Source organism: Trichomycterus rosablanca, chromosome 8 (genome assembly GCF_030014385.1).
Source record: "Trichomycterus rosablanca isolate fTriRos1 chromosome 8, fTriRos1.hap1, whole genome shotgun sequence".
NCBI lineage: Eukaryota > Metazoa > Chordata > Actinopteri > Siluriformes > Trichomycteridae > Trichomycterus > Trichomycterus rosablanca.
Genome location: NC_085995.1, coordinates 38,913,997 through 38,934,809, shown reverse-complemented (window position 1 = coordinate 38,934,809; position 20,813 = coordinate 38,913,997). Strand labels below are relative to the sequence as shown.

Genomic DNA, 20,813 nt, shown 5'->3' with positions numbered 1-20,813 from the left:
GTGTAACGAGTAACTACCATTTTTGTCATAAATGTGACCAAAGTGTAAAACATGACGTTAAAATACTAATAAAACAAACAAACTTACAAGAACTACTTTACCTACTTACCTTACCAAACTACCTATTTAAGAATAGAATGTCTTTTTTTCATCATACACACTTAGACACATAAGCAGTACAATAAAACCTTGTCCACATATCCCAGCTTGTTTGGAAGCAGGGGTCAGAGCACAGGGTCAGTCATTGTACGGTGCCCCTGGAGCCAAAAGAGTCAAGGACCCATTAGTGGCCGCATGATTCGAACCCACAACATACCCACTGAGCTCCCACTATTTCTTATCTACCTTATAATTTCTGCAACTACTATTTTTCAGTGACAAATCCTCTGCAACACAAAACTTTATTATTGTATAAAAAAACAGTTTTATTTTGCTTTGTATTAATTAGGGATGTAAATGGTCCAGCACCACCAGGGAACATTTACATTTTTGGCATTTAGCAAACGCTTTTATTTAAAGCGACTAACAGTACTGTGACCGAGGGTTAAGGGCCTTGCTCAAGGGCCCAACAGTGGCAACCTGGTAGTGGTGAGTCTTGAACCAGCGACCTTTCAATTACTAGTCCAGTACCTTAACCACTAGGCTACAACTGCTTTGGAAGCACTGGGCTTGAGGCAACTAATCCATATCAGAACTCACACATTTACTAATCTATCGTTTATTAAATATTTAATTTCATTTTACCTTCATTAACCACATTATACTTGTCAGGGTCAAGGCAGGTCCGCTTTTATCATGAAACACTGGATGCAAAGGCAGGAATACCTTGGACGCCAATCCATCACAGTGCTTTGGCAACCCTCCTCCCAGGAATAGCCAGCTATGTCTGTGTAGATGCCCAGATGGATGATATGACTGCATAACAGACTGTTGCACCACCTCTCTAATGTGTTTAGAAATATAGAGATGACCTGGCTTCATAAACTTCCTTTGCTAAGTAATGGACACAACGGTTTGGTTAAAGTTAACTGTGACCCTGACCAGGATGAGGCAGATATAATTATAGTTATAATAATAATGAATGAATATGCAGTACATTAAAAAATAAATAAAAATACAGCTGTGCATCAAAACATTTCATTCTGGCTGCCAGCATCTTGACTTCTCTGTCTGTCTCTGTCTGTCTCGGTTTAGTGGTTGAAGCAGATCGACAGCACTGAGGCGGCTCTTACGCAGAAGATGATCGATCTGGAAAATGAGAAGGTCAGACGGTCCATAGGGTTTCTTATCTAATAAAAAACTGTATTGTCTGATATATTTAAGCTCTGCTAGATATCATGTTCCATCTTCCCTCAGTTTCAAAAATATCTGGTCTACACTAATGCAGCTGATCATTGTAGTGAAACCTGACTCAGTTCTCTTATCTGGACAGGAGCTGTTTAGTAAACAGAAAGGCTTTCTGGAGGAAGAGCTGGACTACAGGAAGCAAGCCTTGGACCACGCCCACCTGGTATGGATGTTATTCTAGATGTAATTTCAGAATATTGATGGACAGGTATGTGGACACCCTGAATTCAGGCATTTGAGCTCCACCCATTGCAAACAGGTCTATAAAATCAATTTTACACTTTGCAGCAACGGTGTGGGAAACTCCTTTTCTCTTCTAGCAGGACTGCCCCCCCAGTGGACATACCAAAATCTACATTCATAACAACCCTGAAGGTGTGCTGTTCTTTAACTCCTGTAAATTGTGAGGTGGAGCCTCCATGGATCGGACTTGTTTGTCCAGCACATCCAACAGATGTTTGATTGGATTGCGATCTGGGGAATTTGGAGGCCAGACTGGTTGTTGTGCTCCTCAAACCGTACCTGAAGCATTTTTGCTTCGTGGCAGGGCCCATCATCCTGCTGAAAGAGGCCACAGCCATCAGGGAATACTGTCTCCATGAAAGCATGAACATGGTCTGCAACGATGCTTAGGTAGGTGCTACGTGTCAAAGTAACATCCACATGGATGGCAGGACCCAAGGTTTCCCAGCAGAACGTCGCCCAAAGCATCACACTGCCTCCGCTGGCTCGCCTTCTTCCCACAGTGCATCCTGGACCACTGCAGGCCAGGAACACCCCACAGGAGCTGCAGTTTTGGAGATGCTCTGACCCAGTCGTCTAGCCATGACAACTTGACCCTTGTCAAACTCGCTCAAATCCTCACGCTCGCCCATTTTTCCTGCTTCTAACATCAACTGTGAGGATAAAATGTTCACTTGCTGCCTAATATATCCACCTACTAACCGGTGCCGTGATGAAGAGATAATCAGTGTTATTCACTTCAACTGTCAGGACCTATCTACAGTGCCTTGCAAAAGTATTCAGCCCCCTTGAACTTTTCAACCTTTTGCCACATTTCAGGCTTCAAACATAACGATATGAAATTGTAATTTTTTGTGAAGAATCAACAACAAGTGGGACACAATCGTGAAGTGGAACGAAATTTATTGGATATTTCAAACTTTTTTTTGAAATAAAAAACTGAAAAGTGGGGCGTGCAATATTATTCAGCCCCCTTGCGTTAATACTTTGTAGCGCCACCTTTTGCTGCGATTACAGCTGCAAGTCGCTTGGGGTATGTCTCTATCAGTTTTGCACATCGAGAGACAGACATTTTTGCCCATTCTTCCTTGCAAAACAGCTCGAGCTCAGTGAGGTTGGATGGAGAGCGTTTGTGAACAGCAGTTTTCAGCTCTTTCCACAGATTCTCGATGGGATTCAGGTCTGGACTTTGACTTGGCCATTCTAACACCTGGATACGTTTATTTGTGAACCATTCCATTGTAGATTTTGCTTTATGTTTTGGATCATTGTCTTGTTGGAAGATAAATCTCCGTCCCAGTCTCAGGTCTTTTGCAGACTGCAACAGGTTTTCTTCCAGAATGGTCCTGTATTTGGCTCCATCCATCTTCCCATCAATTTTAACCATCTTCCCTGTCCCTGCTGAAGAAAAGCAGGCCCAAACCATGATGCTGCCACCACCATGTTTGACAGTGGGGATGGTGTGTTCAGGGTGATGAGCTGTGTTGCTTTTACGCCAAACATAACGTTTTGCATTGTGGCCAAAAAGTTCGATTTTGGTTTCATCTGACCAGAGCACCTTCTTCCACATGTTTGGTGTGTCTCCCAGGTGACTTTTTATAGATATCTTTGAGAAATGGCTTTCTTCTTGCCACTCTTCCATAAAGGCCAGATTTGTGCAGTGTACGACTGATTGTGTCCTATGGACAGAGTCTCCCACCTCAGCTGTAGATCTCTGCAGTTCATTCAGAGTGATCATGGGCCTCTTGGCTGCATCTCTGATCAGTCTTCTCCTTGTTTGAGCTGAAAGTTTAGAGGGACGGCCGGGTCTTGGTAGATTTGCAGTGGTCTGATACTCCTTCCATTTCAATATGATCGCTTGCACAGTGCTCCTTGAGATGTTTAAAGCTTGGGAAATCTTTCTGTATCCAAATCCGGCTTTAAACTTCTCCACAACAGTATCTCGGACCTGCCTGGTGTGTTCCTTGGTCTTCATGATGCTCTCTGCGCTTTAAACAGAACTCTGAGACTATCACAGAGCAGGTGCATTTATACGGAGACTTGATTACACACAGGTGGATTCTATTTATCACCATCAGTCATTTAGGTCAACATTGGATCATTCAGAGATCCTCACTGAACTTCTGGAGTGAGTTTGCTGCACTGAAAGTAAAGGGGCTGAATAATATTGCACGCCCCACTTTTTAGTTTTTTATTTCTAAAAAAAGTTTAAAATACCCAATAAATTTCGTTCTACTTCACGATTGTGTCCCACTTGTTGTTGATTCTTCACAAAAAATTACAATTTCATATCGTTATGTTTGAAGCCTGAAATGTGGCAAAAGGTTGAAAAGTTCAAGGGGGCTGAATACTTTTGCAAGGCACTGTATCTATCTATCTATCTATCTATCTATCTATCTATCTATCTATCTATCTATCTATCTATCTATCTATCTATCTATCCATCCATCCATCCATCCATCCATCCATCCATCCATCCATCCATCCATCCATCCATCACAAGCACATCCTTTAAGTTAAGAACCCCCCATATCCTGCAGAAGGTGTGATGTGTCTCATTTACTGCAGAAGAGGGTCTGATAAGACTCAATCAGTGGCACAGTGATAGTAACCATACGCGTCTTCTTTCAGAGGGTCCAGGAGCTGGAGGCCACGTTATATGCCCTGCTGCAACAGGACCCGGACGGCCGACTGGGTGAGAGTTTGAGCGACAGACAGAGGGCAGATTTGGAGAAGTCCATGGAGGCGGTGAGAAGACAGATCCTCAGACAGAGCCGACACGCTGATACAATGATCTTACAGCAGCGCATGGAGCTGCTCCAGGCTGCACAACAGGTGTGTATGAGGGGGGCGCCGTGCATGTTTAATAATAATGAGACGATTAGCCGTGTTTTGTAGTTATTAACATCTGTTTGGTGCCATCATGCCATGTATACATAAACCTATATCGTGTCGCCTTACAGCAAGAATGTCAACACCAGTGCCTAGCTGTACAAATGGGCACAAATTCCCATACACAGACATACTTTAAAGTCTTGTGAGAAGCCTCCTCAGAAAAGCATCTGTTGTTCTAGGCAGATAACATACAGGTTGCTCTATTTTAATACCATTTCTTTCTGATATGGGACATCCAACAAGCTCATGGAACACCAACAGAGGCTTTCTTGAGCAACTTTAGTGCCCAGCCATACAATTCTGACTGAATGGGCACAAAATCCCACAGACATACTTCGAAGTTTTGTGAGAAGCCTTCTCAGAAGAGCGGCTGGTGTTATAGCCGAAAAGATCAAATAAAGATCACTCAAGTTCAATAGCATTTGTTTTAGAAATGTGATGTCCAACAGGGTCATGAACAGGAGTCCAAATACTTTTAGACATATAGTGTACATTTATGTAGTTACTCATTACACAAGGTTATATCGACACAGTCTTGGACAATTCAGTCAAGTTCTCCTTGCACGTCTTTGGACTGTGGGGGAAAACCGGGGCACCCGGAGGAAACCCATGCGGACAGGCGGAGAACATGCAAACTCTGCACAGAAAGGACCCGGGCCGCCCCGCCTGGGGATCGAACCCAGGACCTTCTTGCTGTGAGGCGACAGTGTTACTCACTTAGCCACCGTGCTGGCCCACAGTCATGATGAAAAACTTGAATGTAATAACTAGAAATGGTGTCCCAATACTTTTGTCTATATAATACATGTTTGTGCATTATAAATATTAACTTTCAGGGTTTTAAATCATTAGACCAAATAAATACAATCAGGTAATTATTAACTTGTCTACATTATTATTATTATATTATCACTTCGTTGATGCAACATCCTGTTCCTGTTCCTGTCTTCTCTCACAGAGGATCAGAGATCTGGAGGACAAGATCGACATGCAGAGACGACAAATCAAAGAGATTGAAGAGAAGGTTTGTACTCACGTGGTTTGTTTCTCGGTTTATGTGGTGAGATGATGTACCGAGTCTATGCTTTTATAAAAAGCTAAGAACTGACCCATGGTCAAAAATATGTGGACAGTCTTCCTAATGATCAAGTTCAGATGTTTTAGCCACACCCACTACCGACAGGTGTATATAATCAATCCTATAAATAAATAGCAGGTGCTTTTGGCCAAACAGTCAATGCTTTTATAGAGAGCTAAGATCTGATCTCCATCCCACTACTGCTGGGATCCAGGGGCCGGTTGAGGGTCACATACAGACGTGATTGGCTGTGTCTGAAGGGGATGGGCCTTATGATGGAAGGGAGACCTGTCCAGGGTGTGTCCTACCTTTCTCCCAGTGCATTAGACCCCCTGCAACCCAGAATAGGCTAAATCGATGGTAAAACAGACAGTGAATGATAAATTGAGTGAGGTATCTGAGGCGTGGGTCCGGCGCCACCCATTCACACTGGGAGCAAGAAAGGAATGAACCTCGGACCAGGCGGTCATCATTTATCAGGCAATCAATCATTTACTCACTCACTCACTCACAAATCAGAGCCGCAAATCCACCTCCTGCTTGTTTTTTGGAAGGTACATTTGAAGAACATGCCAAACTCTTTACAGGTGAATTGGTTGCTTTTAATTGGTCCTAACAGTGAGTGTGTAAGTGAATGGATTGACAGTCTGTGCAAGACGTGTTCATGCCTTTCAACCAGGATTAAACGATTAGTAAAAATTAATGTATTTATTTTTATTAATTAACATTAAAAAGTAATTAAAAACATTACAAATGAAAATACATTAATAAAAATAATAAATACAAATCTGTCAGTTTTTATTTTAATAGTTTAAGTACTAATATTAAAATCTAACTGTATTATGACTCTTGGATCTTTGATCAGCATGTGTGTATAACTACATTTCTTTAACTACACTCTACGGTCAAAAAATATGTGGACACCCTTCCTAAATTATCGTGTTCAGCTGTTTTAGCCACACCCACTACTGACAGGTGTATGAAATCAATCCTCCAAATAAATAATACACTTTCATGTTAGTGCCAACAGTTTGGGGAAGAGCTCTTTGGCACAGTGGTCTGTTATGTTGGCTAACCACCACAAAGACCTGGATATGTTGGTCAAGTTCTTCCCTAAACTGTTGGCACCTACTTTAAAGTGTATCTTTTATGTATAGGGCTGTATTCATCCCAGCACCATCAAACACATTTGGGATGAATTAGAACATTGCTTGCAAGCCAGACCTTCTCATCCAACATCAGTGCCTGACCTCACAAAATGTTCTTTTTTATCTGAATAGGCACAAATGCATACAGACACATTCCAAAATCTTGTTGAAAGTCTTCCAGAAAGAGTGGAGGCTGTTATAGCAGCAAAAAAGGAAACAAGCTTACGGTCAGGTGTCCACATACTTTTGTCCATGAAATGTATATACTTTAATAAAGTGTATATTATCTAAAACGTCTTCTTTCTCTCTTCTCTCTCTTGTTTGTTATGATTTACAGTTTTTATTTTTGTTCTTGTTTTTCTCTTTAGCTTTTATTCTCTGGCCTTAAAACACACACACACACACACACACACACACACACACAAACACACACACACACAAACACACACACACACACACACACACACACACACAGGTGTATACAGGTGCAGAATCTGAATGGAAACGTGGACTCATCCTGCCACTACAGATCTGAGGTCACACACGCGTTCCTCAGTCATGATTTTATTCTCTTTTTGATATTTTTATGCACTTCTAATGACGAGTATCAACACCACACATCCAGGTAAACAAGCTGCTCCGCTCGGTCTCTCTCGATTAAATATATAAGTCAAAGAATTTTAACATGGATATTTGTTATAATGACTATTTAAACACATCTACACGTGTCTAAAGCTGATTTTAATTTCAATAAAGTTGTATTTTTCACATTTTTGCTGTCTCGTATTTCAAAATACACCTGTCGAGCTAATCTTCTTTATTTTATTACTCCTAGCAAGCAGTTTGTGTTTATTTAGAACGACATTAGGCCAAAATATTCCTATTTATTTAACAGTTACTGAGCCCAGAGCGGCCCTGACCAATGTTACGCACCAGACAAGATTTTGGCTCATGTCCTTCACATCATTCATTCATCAACCATCGTGTTTATGCACCGATCAGCCATAACATTAAAACCACCTCCCTGTTTCTACACTCACTGTCCATTTTATCAGCTCCACTTACCATATAGAAGCACTTTGTAGTTCTACAATTACTGACTGTAGTCCATCTGTTTCTCTGCATGCTTTGTTAGTCCCCTTTCATGCTGTTCTTCAATGGTCAGGACCCCCACAGGACCCCCACAGAGCAGGTATTATTTAGGTGGTGGATCATTCTCAGCACTGCTGTGACACTGACATGGTGTCAGACACAGCAGTGCTGCTGGAGTTTTTAAACACCTTACTATCACTGCTGGACTGAGAATAGTCCACCAACCAAAAATATCCAGCCAACAGCGCCTCGTGGGCAGCGTCCTGTGACCACTGATGAAGGTCTAGAAGAAGACCGGCCTTAAACAGCAGCAATAGATGAGCGATCGTCTCTGACTTTACATCTACCAGGTGGACCAACTAGGTAGGAGTGTCTAATAGAGTGGACAGTGAGTGGACATGGTATTCAAAAACTCCAGCAGCGCTGCTGTGTCTGATCCACTTATACCAGCACAACACACACTAACACACCACCACCATGTCAGTGTCACTGCAGTGCTGAGAATGATCCACCACCTAAATAATACCTGCTCTGTGGTGGTCCTAACAAAGCATGCAGAGAAACAGATGGACTACAGTCAGTAATTGTACATTTACATTTACATTTTCAGCATTTAGCAGACGCTTTTATCCAAAGCGACTTACACAATGAGCAGAACACGATGAGCAATTGAGGGTTAAGGGCCTTGCTCAGGGCCCCAACAGTGGCAACTTGGTGGTGGCGGGGCTTGAACCGGCAACCTTCTGTTTACTAGTCCAGTAACTTAACCACTGAGCTATCACTGGCCCCATTGTAGAACTACAATGTGCTTCTATATGGTAAGTGGAGCTGATAAAATGGACAGTGAGTGTAGAAACATGGAGGGGGTGTTAATGTTATGGCTTATCAGTGTATACTTCTGTTAAAAATAAAGATGAATGACAGTTGTGTGTAAACAAATGAACAGAAATAGTTTGATGGACAGGAGAGGAGGGTTTTACTTTAATCAGGCTGGTTTACACGATTAAAAGCTGGATACGAACACAGAGAGAGCGAGATTAAGATATTACAGATTCTGGGCACGAACGTGAATGAAAATCACAAAGCCAAGTCTGGATTTAGTTCCAAAAATTCTCACCATTCACACAAACTTCCAAATTCTGCCACAAATATGCCCGCACTTCACCGTTACCATCTGCCACGTGTATATTTAGTACTGAACAGAAGTCTGGGCGAGAGAGAAGAGCGGGTGTAGACCCCCACGCTGGTGATGCCACATCTTAATCATCAGATCTTCTGTCCCAGTCACACGTTCATATAATGCATAATTCATCACCGAGTCCTAACAGCTATTTCTCCACATTCTCCACACTTCATCTATTTACTTGTCCCAGTTTGTCCTGATTTATTCAGAACATGTTCCCGCTTGGGTAGGCGTGCTGACACATGACCACGGCAGCAGTCTGTCCGGGCTGTAAGGTCACGGCTCGCTGTAGCGAGTATGAACCCTGCCACACGCGCCTGATTGACTGTTATCTCACATAATAATGAGGACACTGCTAACTGGGACCAGCATTTACAGAGAGATTTATTAATAAATCCTTTTAGATACTTTTATATACACTTTGGGTGTGTTCGAAAAGCTAGGGAGCTGTCTACATAGGCAGCATTTTACGTCATCCTGTGCGCGCTCCCGAGAAGGAGGCTGTTCGAAATCCTAGATGCCTTAAAATCCTCACTTCTGAGGCATCTTATTATTTCAATGTTATTTTGGCTCAAGAACGAGTGAGCATCGAACGCTGCCTTAGTGATCGAGACAATCCCAGCATTCATGGCTGACGGGGCGGAGAAACGAATGGAGTTATTTTCAAACGTAAATAAAATATTACTGATTTTTAACTTGTATAAACTTGTACCGAGTGTTTTTATTTGCAAGTTCGGCCTTGTCAGGAAATTTAACCATTATCGGTACGTGAAGGGAGATGTTATTGACGTTAGCGTGCTATGCTACCTCAGTTTATTGGTTTTAATGGCGAGATGCTAAATGCTAAACGCGAAATGCTAAACCCGATGGAATCGCTGTCTAAGTAGTGCGTTCGAATAACCTGCCTTTTAAGTCACTAACTTATTAGAATCCTCTCTACTGAGGCAGCTGCCTATGTAGACAGTAAGACAGCAAGGCAGCTCCCTAGGTTTTCGAACACACCCTTTGTTAAAGCAATAAGCCACGAGAGGCCGTACGTTACTGTGATTTTAGCACGGGGAATGACGTTTTTGGCACGACGCGAAGCGGAGTGCCTAAAACTTCTTTCCCCGTGCTAAAATCGTAACAGTAACGCACGGTCTCGGGTGGCTTATTGCTTTTATAAAACGGCGGTCAACATAAAATATAATAAGTACAACAATGTTTAATCATAAATGTATTTATTGTGTATAAACTTACAATAAAGCATTCTTCCGCGACGCAAGGTAATCCGATTAACAGTGTTGCTAGGCAACGTGAGGGCGAAAATAACATTAACTTTCTCTATTCAGTGGCGTATTAATATGGAATGATGTGAGGTGGTCCTAGGTGTGCGTTTATCGGGGATTTTACAACGGCTTCGAACGCGGCTCAGCCAATCAGATTTTAGGACCGGAACTATCCGTTTTTTAAATAGATATTTTGAGGACTGAGTGTGTTTTAGTATGTTTATGTGACTGTGTATGTTTCCAAGGAGTTTTACAGCAAATTTTGTTGTATTTTTTCCCACTAACATTTATTTCCTAACTCTAAAAAATTTGGGACAGTAAGACAGTGCAATCGGAAATATTTACCCCCCCCAGCCCCCAAAGAAAAGAAGTAGAACTCTAACTGCATAGCTCGATTTTGCTTTAAATTAAATCTTTATAAGTTAAATGTTGCAGTAAATTAACAAACAAAATTAACAATGTAATATGGTATTGTAGTATTAGACTATATTTTAGGGTGTGTTCGAAAACCTAGTGAGCTGCCTTGCTGTCTTACTGTCTACACAGGCAGCTGCCTCAGTAGAGAGGATTCTAATAAGTCATTGACTTATAAGGCAGGTTATTCGAATGCGCTACTTAGACAGCGATTCTATCAGTTTTCGGTAACTAAGCTAACACAGTTAGGCGCATGCCATTCAAACCAATGGGATAAGGTGGCACAACGCACTAGCATGTAAACTAACATCACTCGATCTTGAGGATGACGTAAAATGGACTAGTATATGCCAGAAGGACTTTGTGACTCCCTGTCCATTTTATAGAAGCACTTTGTAGTTCTACAGTTACTGACTGTAGTCCATCTGTTTCTCTACATACCTTTTTAACCTGCTTTCACCCTGTTCTTCAATGGTCAGGACCCCCACAGGACCACCACAGAGCAGGTATTATTTAGGTGGTGGATCATTCTCAGCACTGCAGTGACACTGACATGGTGGTGGTGTGTTAGTGTGTGTTGTGCTGGTATGAGTGGATCACACACAGCAGCGCTGCTGGAGTTTTTAAATACTGTGTCCACTCACTGTCCACTCTATTAGACACTCCTACCTAGTTGGTCCACCTTGTAGATGTAAAGTCAGAGACGATCGCTCATCTATTGCTGCTGTTAGAGTTGGTCATCTTCTAGACCTTCATTTGTGGTCAAAGGACGCTTCCCACGGGGCGCTGTTGGCTGGATATGTTTTTGGTTGGTGGACTATTCTCAGTCCAGCAGTGACAGTGAGGTGCTGTGTCTGATCCACTCATACCAGCACAACACACACTAACAAACCACCACCATGTCAGTGTCACTGCAGTGCTGAGAATGATCCACCACCTAAATAATACCTGCTCTGTGGTGGTCCTGTGGGGGTCCTGACCATTGAAGAACAGCATGAAAGGGGGCTAACAAAGCATGCAGAGAAACAGATGGACTACAGTCAGTAACTGTAGAACTACAAAGTGCTTCTATATGGTAAGTGGAGCTGGTAAAATGGACGGTGAGTGTAGAAACAAGGAGGTGGTTTTAATGTTATGGTTGATCAGTGTATGTTCCAATAAATACTGAGGCTGTGTGTATTATAATATTGCACTTGGGCATATCAAGAGAACTACATGTTTTTCATTTAGACTCTAAAAGGTTGATACTTGGGTAATTTTAGTAGCTCTAGGATTAGATTAAAGTTTAAAGGATTGCAGGTTTTTGATTTGGCCCGATCACCTCTTCTTTAAACCCAGTCATAATCATTCCCATCTGTATCACACACACACACACACACACACACACACACAGCTTGATACAAACACACATCTAGCTTCTCACTGAAAACCCTTATGAATGAATGCTAACGTCACTGCCACGCCAACTGAGCCAAACACTACCATCTGTGGCTGGGAGAAAAGACAGTTCTAAAGATAGAGAAGTGCCGAGGGAGGGCGTCACCAAAAACGGGGATGAAAAGATTCTGATGTTGAAGAGATAAACAAACTCAAACAGAGTAAACAGCTTTTGTTTGAGTTTTTGACAGCAGAGAACAAACAGCTTTAGAAGGAAGAAACGGAAGTAGTTCATCAGAAGTGAGGACACACGACTAATATGTCAGGAGGAAACACTTCCGGCTGTTTTTCTTCTTTAATGATTACGTGTAAATGTACGTGTTAAGATTGTGGGGGGTTCGTCCATTACCACCAGTGAGGAGTTTCTCACTTTTATTCACTGACTCAAGTTATGATCTTTGCTGCCAGCCAACACACACACAAACACACACACACACACACACACACACACACATTTAGACGTTAAAACAACCTCATGCAGTTCAAGTTCCTGAAACCTTGCCATGTCTGTGGTGTTCCTGGTAAGTGCTTCTGAGTTGGCTCTGTAGCATCACAACTCTATCACAAACAAACAAATAAATAAATAATAAAGTAATAAGATGTACTAATGAATGGATGAACGGTTGAATTAATGCATGGGTGGGTGGATAAGAAGATGGCAAAGACAGTATAAGAATAAATGTAATACACTATGTATGATTGCAGTTGGATGAATTAATGGATGGATAGATGGATGGAGGAATAGATGGATGGATGGATGAATGGTAGAGGAATGTATGGATGGACAGAGGAACAAATGGATGGATGGATGGGAGAGGAATAAATCTCAAAAGGAAAGCTCAACCAATCACAAAGACTGTCAAGATATGGCCTGAAGGAGCTTCCTCACAGCTGCAGGACTGCTTTGAAAGGACCACCTGGGATGTCTTTGAGGACCAGGACCTGGAGGAGTACACATCAACTGTACTCTACTACATTAAGAACTGTGTGGATAATGTTACAGTTGACAAAAACATCAGGGTGTACCTGAACCAAAAGCCTTGGATGACAAAGGAGGTCAGAATTCTTCTTGATGATCGCAACACCGCCTTCAGGTCTGGAGACAGAGACTCATACAGCACGGCTAGATCCAACCTGAAGAGAGGCATCAAGGAGGCTAAGACTGCCTACAAGAGGAAGATTGAGGACCACTTTGTCAACAACGACCCACGACAGGTATGGAAGGGCATCCAGCACATAACCAATCGCAAGACCAGGAACTGCACGATGGTTCAAGGTGACGCCTCACTAGCAGAGGAGCTTAACCGTTTCTTTGCTCGCTACGAGGTAAAACCAGCGGAGACAGACACAAGACCTCCACCAGTCTCCAACAACAACATCCTCACGGTGCAAGAACATGAGGTGAGACGTGTGCTGAGAGCAGTGAACCCCAGGAAAGCTGCTGGTCCTGACGGTGTGACAGGAAAGGTGCTGAAGGTATGTGCAGACCAGCTCTCTGTGGTCTTCGCCAAAATCTTCAACCTGTCCCTATCCCAATCCATCATACCAAGTTGTCTGAAGTCGGCCACCATCGTACCACTGCCAAAAAGGACAAACATCAGCGACCATAATGACTATCGCCCGGTCGCACTCACTCCAGTCATAATGAAGTGCTTTGAGAAACTGGTTGTACATCACATCAGAGCCAGTCTTCCATCCACCTTTGATCCACACCAGTTTGCCTACAAAGCTAATAGATCCACCGAAGATGCCATCAACACTGCTCTTCACACAGCACTCACACACCTGGAACACCAGGGGAGCTATGTGAGGATGCTCTTCATAGACTTTAGTTCTGCTTTCAACATACCGAGCAGACTGGTGATCAAACTCGCAGATCTTGGACTTTCTCAACCCACCTGCCTCTGGATTAAGGACTTTCTGACAAACCGCACCCAGTCTGTTAGATTAGGCCACCTTCATTCCTCCAGCATCACACTTAGCACTGGTGCTCCTCAGGGATGCGTGCTAAGCCCACTTCTCTATGCTCTGTACACTTACGACTGTGCCCCCACCCACTCCAGCAACACCATCATCAAGTTCGCGGATGACACAACGGTAGTTGGACTTATCTCGGGAGGAGACGAAACCGCAAACAGGGGTGAAGTTCAAGGACTGTCTGGGTGGTGTTTACAGAACAATCTCACCCTGAACTCATCAAAAACAAAATAACTAATAATTGACTTTAGGAAAAAGCATGCAGACCCTGCACCTCTAATCATCAATGGAGACTGCGTGGAAATTGTCCCTTCCTTCAGATTTCTGGGCACATACATCTCTGAAGACATCTCCTGGACCACCAACACCATGGCAGTAGTGAAGAAGGCACAGCAGAGACTCTACTTCCTGAGAATTCTGAATCTGCTGGTGTTCTACTACCGCTCCGCCATTGAGAGTGTGCTGACATACTGCATCTCAACATTCATATATATAGCACCACTAATATAGCACCCAGTGTTGCTTTTAGATGGTTGAGCATTTACATCCAGATACAATTTGTCATGTCTGAAGAGGAAGGGGATGGCCGAAGCCCCATTATGGATTGGCTTCTTTTCTGGGGTGTGTTACTGCAGTGGTCCCCAACCACCAGGCTGCGGACCGGTACCGTTCCATGGGTCATCTACTACCGGGCGGCACAGAAAGAATGAATAATTAGAGATTTTGGGTGTTATTGTATCCGATCACCACTAGGAGGGAGCAGCGTCTCGTTGCAGCGAAAAAGCTCAGGATTCAAACTGATTTTCCATTCTATAGTTATTATATTTTAAATCCCCCCCACCCCGCCGGTCTGTGAAATTATATCTTATACGTATAAAACTGGTCTGTGGTGCAAAAAAGGTTGGGGAATGCTGTGTTAATGCATTATGCCCAATAATCCAGGGAAAACTGAACCCACTGCAACTCTGACCATGAAATGTATATATTACATTTCAGATTTGTGAGTACATGGGTGAGTAGGGCAGCTGTAGCCTAGTGGTTAAGGTACTGGTCTAGTAATCAGAAGCTTGCTGGTTCAATTCCCACTAGTGCCAGGTTACTACTGTTCCTGTTCCTCAGTTGCTTAGATTGTATGTTGTTAAGTCACTTTGGATAAAAGCATCTGCTAAATGCAGTAAATGTAAATGTGCATAACATATGCCTGTAATAAACTGGTGCCCACTCCTGGCTTAAGACCAGTGATCCTGGGTGGCATCAAAGTCACTACAACACTTGATCAGAATGATAGGCTTATTAAAAATGAATACGCTTTGCTCTGCCAAGTTGCCCCTGAACAGGAACCTAAACCCTTAATTGCTTTCATTGTATTTGGTCAACGGGCAGTTGTAGCCTAGTGGTTAAGATACTGGACTAGTAATTGAAAGGTCACCGGTTCAAGCCCAACCACTGTCAGGTTGCTATTGCAAATTATATGGTGTAATACAGTACAAATAATCAATAAATAGAGTCAGTAATTCTAAAGACACCTGCTCAAGTTTGTACAAATGATATTTATTGAGATTTTTATTACAAGAAAATGATACGTGTTAGTTTGCTCTGTGTACAGTGGAACGTCTTCTTGAACATCTACATTAAAAGCCCACCGGCTACCAACCACACAATACCAGCGTAGTTTAGGTTACATTCACTGCAGGACAGACATCACAACTTACATATGAGTAGAGACAGAAAGAAACAGAGTCCATCCTTCAGTTCCCCATGAAGGGGTGCATATAGAAACAGGAAAAGAGAAACTGTGGCCACGATTTAACGGATGTTCAACTGTACTGTAGAGTAAAAAATATTCGGACACAAGACCATGAGCTTGTCGGAAGTTTCATTAAAAAAAAAAATGGTATTAAAATAGAGTGACCTCTAGTGATCTTTTCAGCTATAGCAACAGTCGCTCTCTCACAAGACTTTGAAGTATGTCTTTTTTTAATGCATTTTCTCCCTTTTTCTTTCGATTTTTAGCGCGTCCAATTTTTTACCCAATTGTGTTATGCTTCCTCTCTATGAGAGCTGATCCCCATCTCGATTGAGGAGAGCGAGACACACGCGAATCACATGCCCCCTCTGACGTGTGCAGTAGCCGACTGCATCTTTTCACCTTTTCACTAGGCAAGTTCATGTGCTGATCAGCTTTGTGTATGGAGAGCCACACCCTGATCAACATTATTCCTCGACTCTGTCAGCCAGCAGAGGTCATAATTCGCTCAGTAATCAGGAGTCCCTATCCGGCTTTTCCTACCCTATGAACAACAAGACAATCGTTGTCCATGTAGCCGCCCAGCCCAGCCGGATGGCAGAGCTGAGTTTCAAACCGACGAGTTCGAAATGTCAGCTCTGGTGTGCTAGTGTGTTTTACCGCTGCGCCACCTGAGCGGTGATTTTGATGTATTTCTGTGGGAATTTGTGCCTATTTAGTCAAAGGATGGACGCATTTGTAAGGCTGGGCACTGATGTTGGTCAAGAAAGCAACAATTGATGTTCTAGTTCATTCCAGAGCTTTTCTTCATAGACCGTGATTTGAAACAGGAACTGTTGCTGCAAAGCTGGAAGCATAGAATTCCCTTTCTGTCACTGATTTGTTACAATTACTATGGCCGAAACACATGAATTCCAAAATTTGAATGGGTGACCCAATACTTTTGTCCATACAGTGCATGTCCTGTTCCCGAGATGTCTGTGATCGGTGTTTTTGGTGAGGGTGCATACGCAGGGATGCTTGCTGTGCAGGTTAGAGAAGCATTATTTACATTGTCTTATTATTTCAGATTTGACCTCATCCTTTACTTGTGGTCACACTTCTCCCACCTTGCCCTCGTCACCATTGGTTTTCGAGTCTGATGTGGCGTTGCAAGGTCTGCTGGAAGTTGCAGTCCATGTCATACAGCCGACAGACTAGCGTTTTAGGCAGCACCATTGAGGGCACTGTCTTCCAAGTATGTATGCATCTTGTGTGTTCGCATCTGTTTACGTGTGTACCAGCTTCATTCTTGAGGTCTACGTGGCGTATGTTGTCTGCCTGTCAGTATCAGGCGAATGCAAAGAAAATCGGAAAAAGAACGAAAGAGTTTAGAGGGCACTCAACCAAACAGCAGGTGAATTGAGAGCGCCAGGGCAGAGAAACAAAGAAGAGACAGATACGACGGAGAGAAGGAGGAGGTCGAGGAGAACGCTAGCTCGTCATCGCATTCCAGCTCAAAGCATCGGACTGAGGCATCTTCGTTGCCGTAGTTGGCCCAGTACTCTTCCGGCTCCAACTTGGGCAACGCAGCCTCCTCCGGTGCCAGCTCATACTTTGACGCTGAAGCTGCAGCCGCTGATACGGCCGCGGAATGTGCATTCTTTACCGACTTGAATGGGAAAGCCTTGGGCAAGTCAGCACCCTTGTGGTAGACACCCTTGGCTGAGGCAGCTGGTTTGTTCTTGGAGAACCACCAGCGCGTCTTGGTGCTGAACGTGGTAGTGGTGGTGCCGCTCAGCGAGCCGGGGTCAGGCAGAGGGCAGGTCGCAAAGTCAAGCTCGCGCATGAAGCGCAGATCTTGGCCCTCGCGTGATGCCGGTGAGGTGCAGACTACCTCGGAGCTGGACACACGTGCATCACGGTACCACTGCCAGAGCGACCTTGCCTCACAGCCGCATGCCCACGGGTTGTCGTTGAGGCGCAGGAACTGCAAACCTGTGGTGTCTTTGAGCGTCTGGCCCGGCAGCTCACGCAGCGCGTTATTAAACAAGTAGAGGATGGTAAGCCGGCCCAGGTCTCGGAACGACCTGCGGTGCACCTGCCGGATCTTGTTGTCATGCAGCAGCAGCCGGTCAAGGTTGACCAGGCCACGGAAGGCATTCTCAGAGAGTACGCGGAGCCGGTTTCCATGCAGAAACAAGTGTGTTAGATTGACCAAATCAGAAAAGACACCATCTGGCAAATTGTTTAACTGGTTTTCCTGCAGGTAGAGGAACTGCAGGCTGTAGAGCTTGTAAAAGAGGTCAGCGGGAAGCTCAGTCAGGCCGCACCGATGCATGTGCAGGCTCTGAAGGCGCTCGAGACCCCGGAAGGCACCACCCTCTACAAGCCGCAAGGATGGGTTGTCTCCAAGATCAAGCTCTTCCAAGATGCGCAGGTTGCTAAAGGCACCTGCCTCAATCCATGAGATGTTGTTTGAATATAACCATAGGACCTGTGATGAAAAAAAGAATACAAAGGGTCAGTAAAAGCACTAAATCTTGGGATACTCCAATGCCAATGTCCAAAACGTCCTGGCATACCTGTGTCTCGAAGCCGAAGGAGTCAGCCCTGAGTTCTGTAATGCGGTTGTTCTGCAAGAAGACGCGCTGGGAGTCGTAGGGCACACCAGCCGGGACAGAGGTGAAGTTCTGAGACTGGCAGCTGACCGTCAGGGGTGTATGGTAGCACACACACAGCTTTGGACATGCCTTCCCAGGGGCACAGCGACATGCCAACAACCACACCACCAACCACAGAGACAGACCACCTGTACAGGGATAAGAAAAGACACCATTAAGAACTCTAGAACTTTCAAGACTGGACACCAGCATCCTAAAATACCTACCAGTAACTTGACTGGATTTACGTCATGAGCATGTAACAGGAGCGGCTCTAATGAAATTTTAAGAGGGCACCTAAGGGGGCTCCAGTGACACCACACAATAACCGGCTGCCTAAAGTAGCGCAGGGTGTGAATTAATAATGTTGCCCATTCATCCTGTGTGCGCAGAATTTTCCTATTACCTGACCAGATGACCCCGTCACTGTACGGTTCAGTGGATGAGCACCGCCCGTTACGCATGTAAGGACGTCACATTTAAAACGAGCATGCACAGAGACACGCACTATTGCAAATAATGCCTTCATTAAAATGAATGGGGATGCCACCATCTAAGAGATACCAGTGCATAATCCTTCCCAAACCAAGTTACCAACTTCTCATGTTGCATTTTAACCTTTTAAAGCCTTCTTATATATTTTACTAAATGAATAGCTGGGTAGTGTTTGCCACGTTTTTGCATGTTCTACTCTAACTGTGTAGGCTTTCCACAAGTTCTTAGTTTTTCGCCCACCTCTCAAAAACATGCCAGTAGTAGGCTGGCAACTCTAAACTGCAGCTAGTTTTAAGTGAGTAAGAATGAAGTGTGTGTGGTGCCCTGTCCAAAAGCAAACACTGCTGTCCAAATATTTACTTCATACAGAAATCATTTAGTAATTGTGTTTGGTGGTGCCGCAATGTATTACTCTAGCCCACCACCACTGAGATCTGAGTTTGGTTGGCTAAGTGCCCACACACACGATTGGTTATGTGTGGGGGAATGGCTGAGACCCTGCAATGGATTGTATAATGGATAAATCAAGTAAAAGTAGATGAATGACAATATACAGTATAGAAAAGAAAAACTGCATCAAAAGGGCTTCGTTTTAAATGTCATATCATCTTGAATTTATAATCTAAAAAATTAATAATAACAATAATAATAACAACAACAAAACAACAACAACAACAATAATAATAATAATAAAAAGAATAATAGTAATAATATGATAATAATAACAATAATAAATGATAATAATAATAATAATAATGATAATAATAAAAAGAATAATAGTAATAATACTAATAATAATAATTGTGATAATAATAATAATAATAATAATAAAAAGAATAATAATAATAATAATAATAGTGATAATAATAATAATAATTAATGATAATAATAATATGATAATAACAATCACAATAACAACAATGATAACAGTAATAATGATAATAATAACAATAAAACTAAAATAATTATAATAATAGCATTTATAATAATAATGGTATTAATAATAATTATAATAATATAATAATATAATGATAATAATAAAAACAACAATAACATCAACAATAACAGTAATAATAATAATAATAATAATCCTTATTATTTAAACTTTTTGGAAAATGAAAAATGTTCTCTGTACATTATAACATTAGTTTAAGCTCATTTGTGCATCATGCATGTTGTAATAAATTAAAAGAAAAAGTTGTTAGTAATAGTAATACATTTTGAAACAGAGTTAATTGTAATAAATGAAGAAACAGAGTTGATGGTAATAAATTAGAAGAGAAGAAGATGATGGTAATAAATTAAGAAACAGAGTTAATAGTTATAAATGAGAAGAGACAGTGATGTTACTTGTTGTTACTCACTCTTGAAGTTGAGAGAGGTGCGAGAGGCGCGAGAGCTGCGCGCGGCTGCACGACCTTCCATCCCGAACCGAAGCCTAGATGCGAGTTAGCCTGAGCGCGTGAAGGTGCCGCTATCTCCGCTTCTGACGGGGTTCAGGGGCTCGAGCTCGGTGCCGCCGGCGTCTGAGGCTGAGAGCGAACCGGTCGCGCGCTTTATAGTGAGAGCGCGCGCGCGGAGGCGGGTGTGAGAGGAGCGCGTGGCTACGGGATTTCTGGTACGTAATGAGCGCGAGGGCGGAATGGAGTGAGAGAGAGAGAGAGAGAGAGAGAGAGAGAGAGAGAGAGACTGATCCCGACAATTCTCACCTACCAGAAAAGTACAAGGATCTCATCCAGTGTTCCTGTGTATGACATTTTTATAGTATGGCTCGGTGGGTAGCACTATCACCTCACAGCAGGAAGGTCCTGGGTTCGATTCCCAGGTGGAGCGGTCTGGGTCCTTTC

The 20,813-nt window shown here is 43.0% G+C and overlaps 2 protein-coding genes across 5 annotated transcripts in view; one reads left to right on the top strand and one right to left on the bottom strand.

Moving 5' to 3' along the window:
- jakmip1 (janus kinase and microtubule interacting protein 1) overlaps positions 1-7,479 on the top strand; it is a 31,753-nt gene extending 24,274 nt beyond the window's left edge. For 2 of the 4 annotated variants that reach the window (XM_063000171.1, XM_063000170.1), the window contains exons 16-20: positions 1,195-1,263; positions 1,433-1,510; positions 4,222-4,425; positions 5,444-5,509; positions 7,080-7,479. In XM_063000171.1, the coding sequence (XP_062856241.1) occupies positions 1,195-1,263; positions 1,433-1,510; positions 4,222-4,425; positions 5,444-5,509; positions 7,080-7,340 (678 nt within the window). In that variant the 3' untranslated portion in view covers positions 7,341-7,479. Of the gene's footprint in view, positions 1-1,194; positions 1,264-1,432; positions 1,511-4,221; positions 4,426-5,443; positions 5,510-7,048 lie in introns of all 4 variants that reach the window. The other 2 variants (XM_063000173.1, XM_063000172.1) reach the window with 1 other exon arrangement.
- A 9,731-nt stretch (positions 7,480-17,210) lies between these two features.
- Positions 17,211-20,391, bottom strand: rtn4rl2b (reticulon 4 receptor-like 2b). Its single transcript, XM_063000169.1, has 3 exons — positions 20,331-20,391; positions 18,394-18,620; positions 17,211-18,305 (listed from the first exon to the last, which is right to left on the bottom strand). The coding sequence occupies exons 1-3, from the start codon at positions 20,389-20,391 to the stop codon at positions 17,211-17,213; spliced, it is 1,383 nt and encodes a 460-aa protein (XP_062856239.1).
- Between the last annotated feature and the right edge of the window lie 422 nt (positions 20,392-20,813).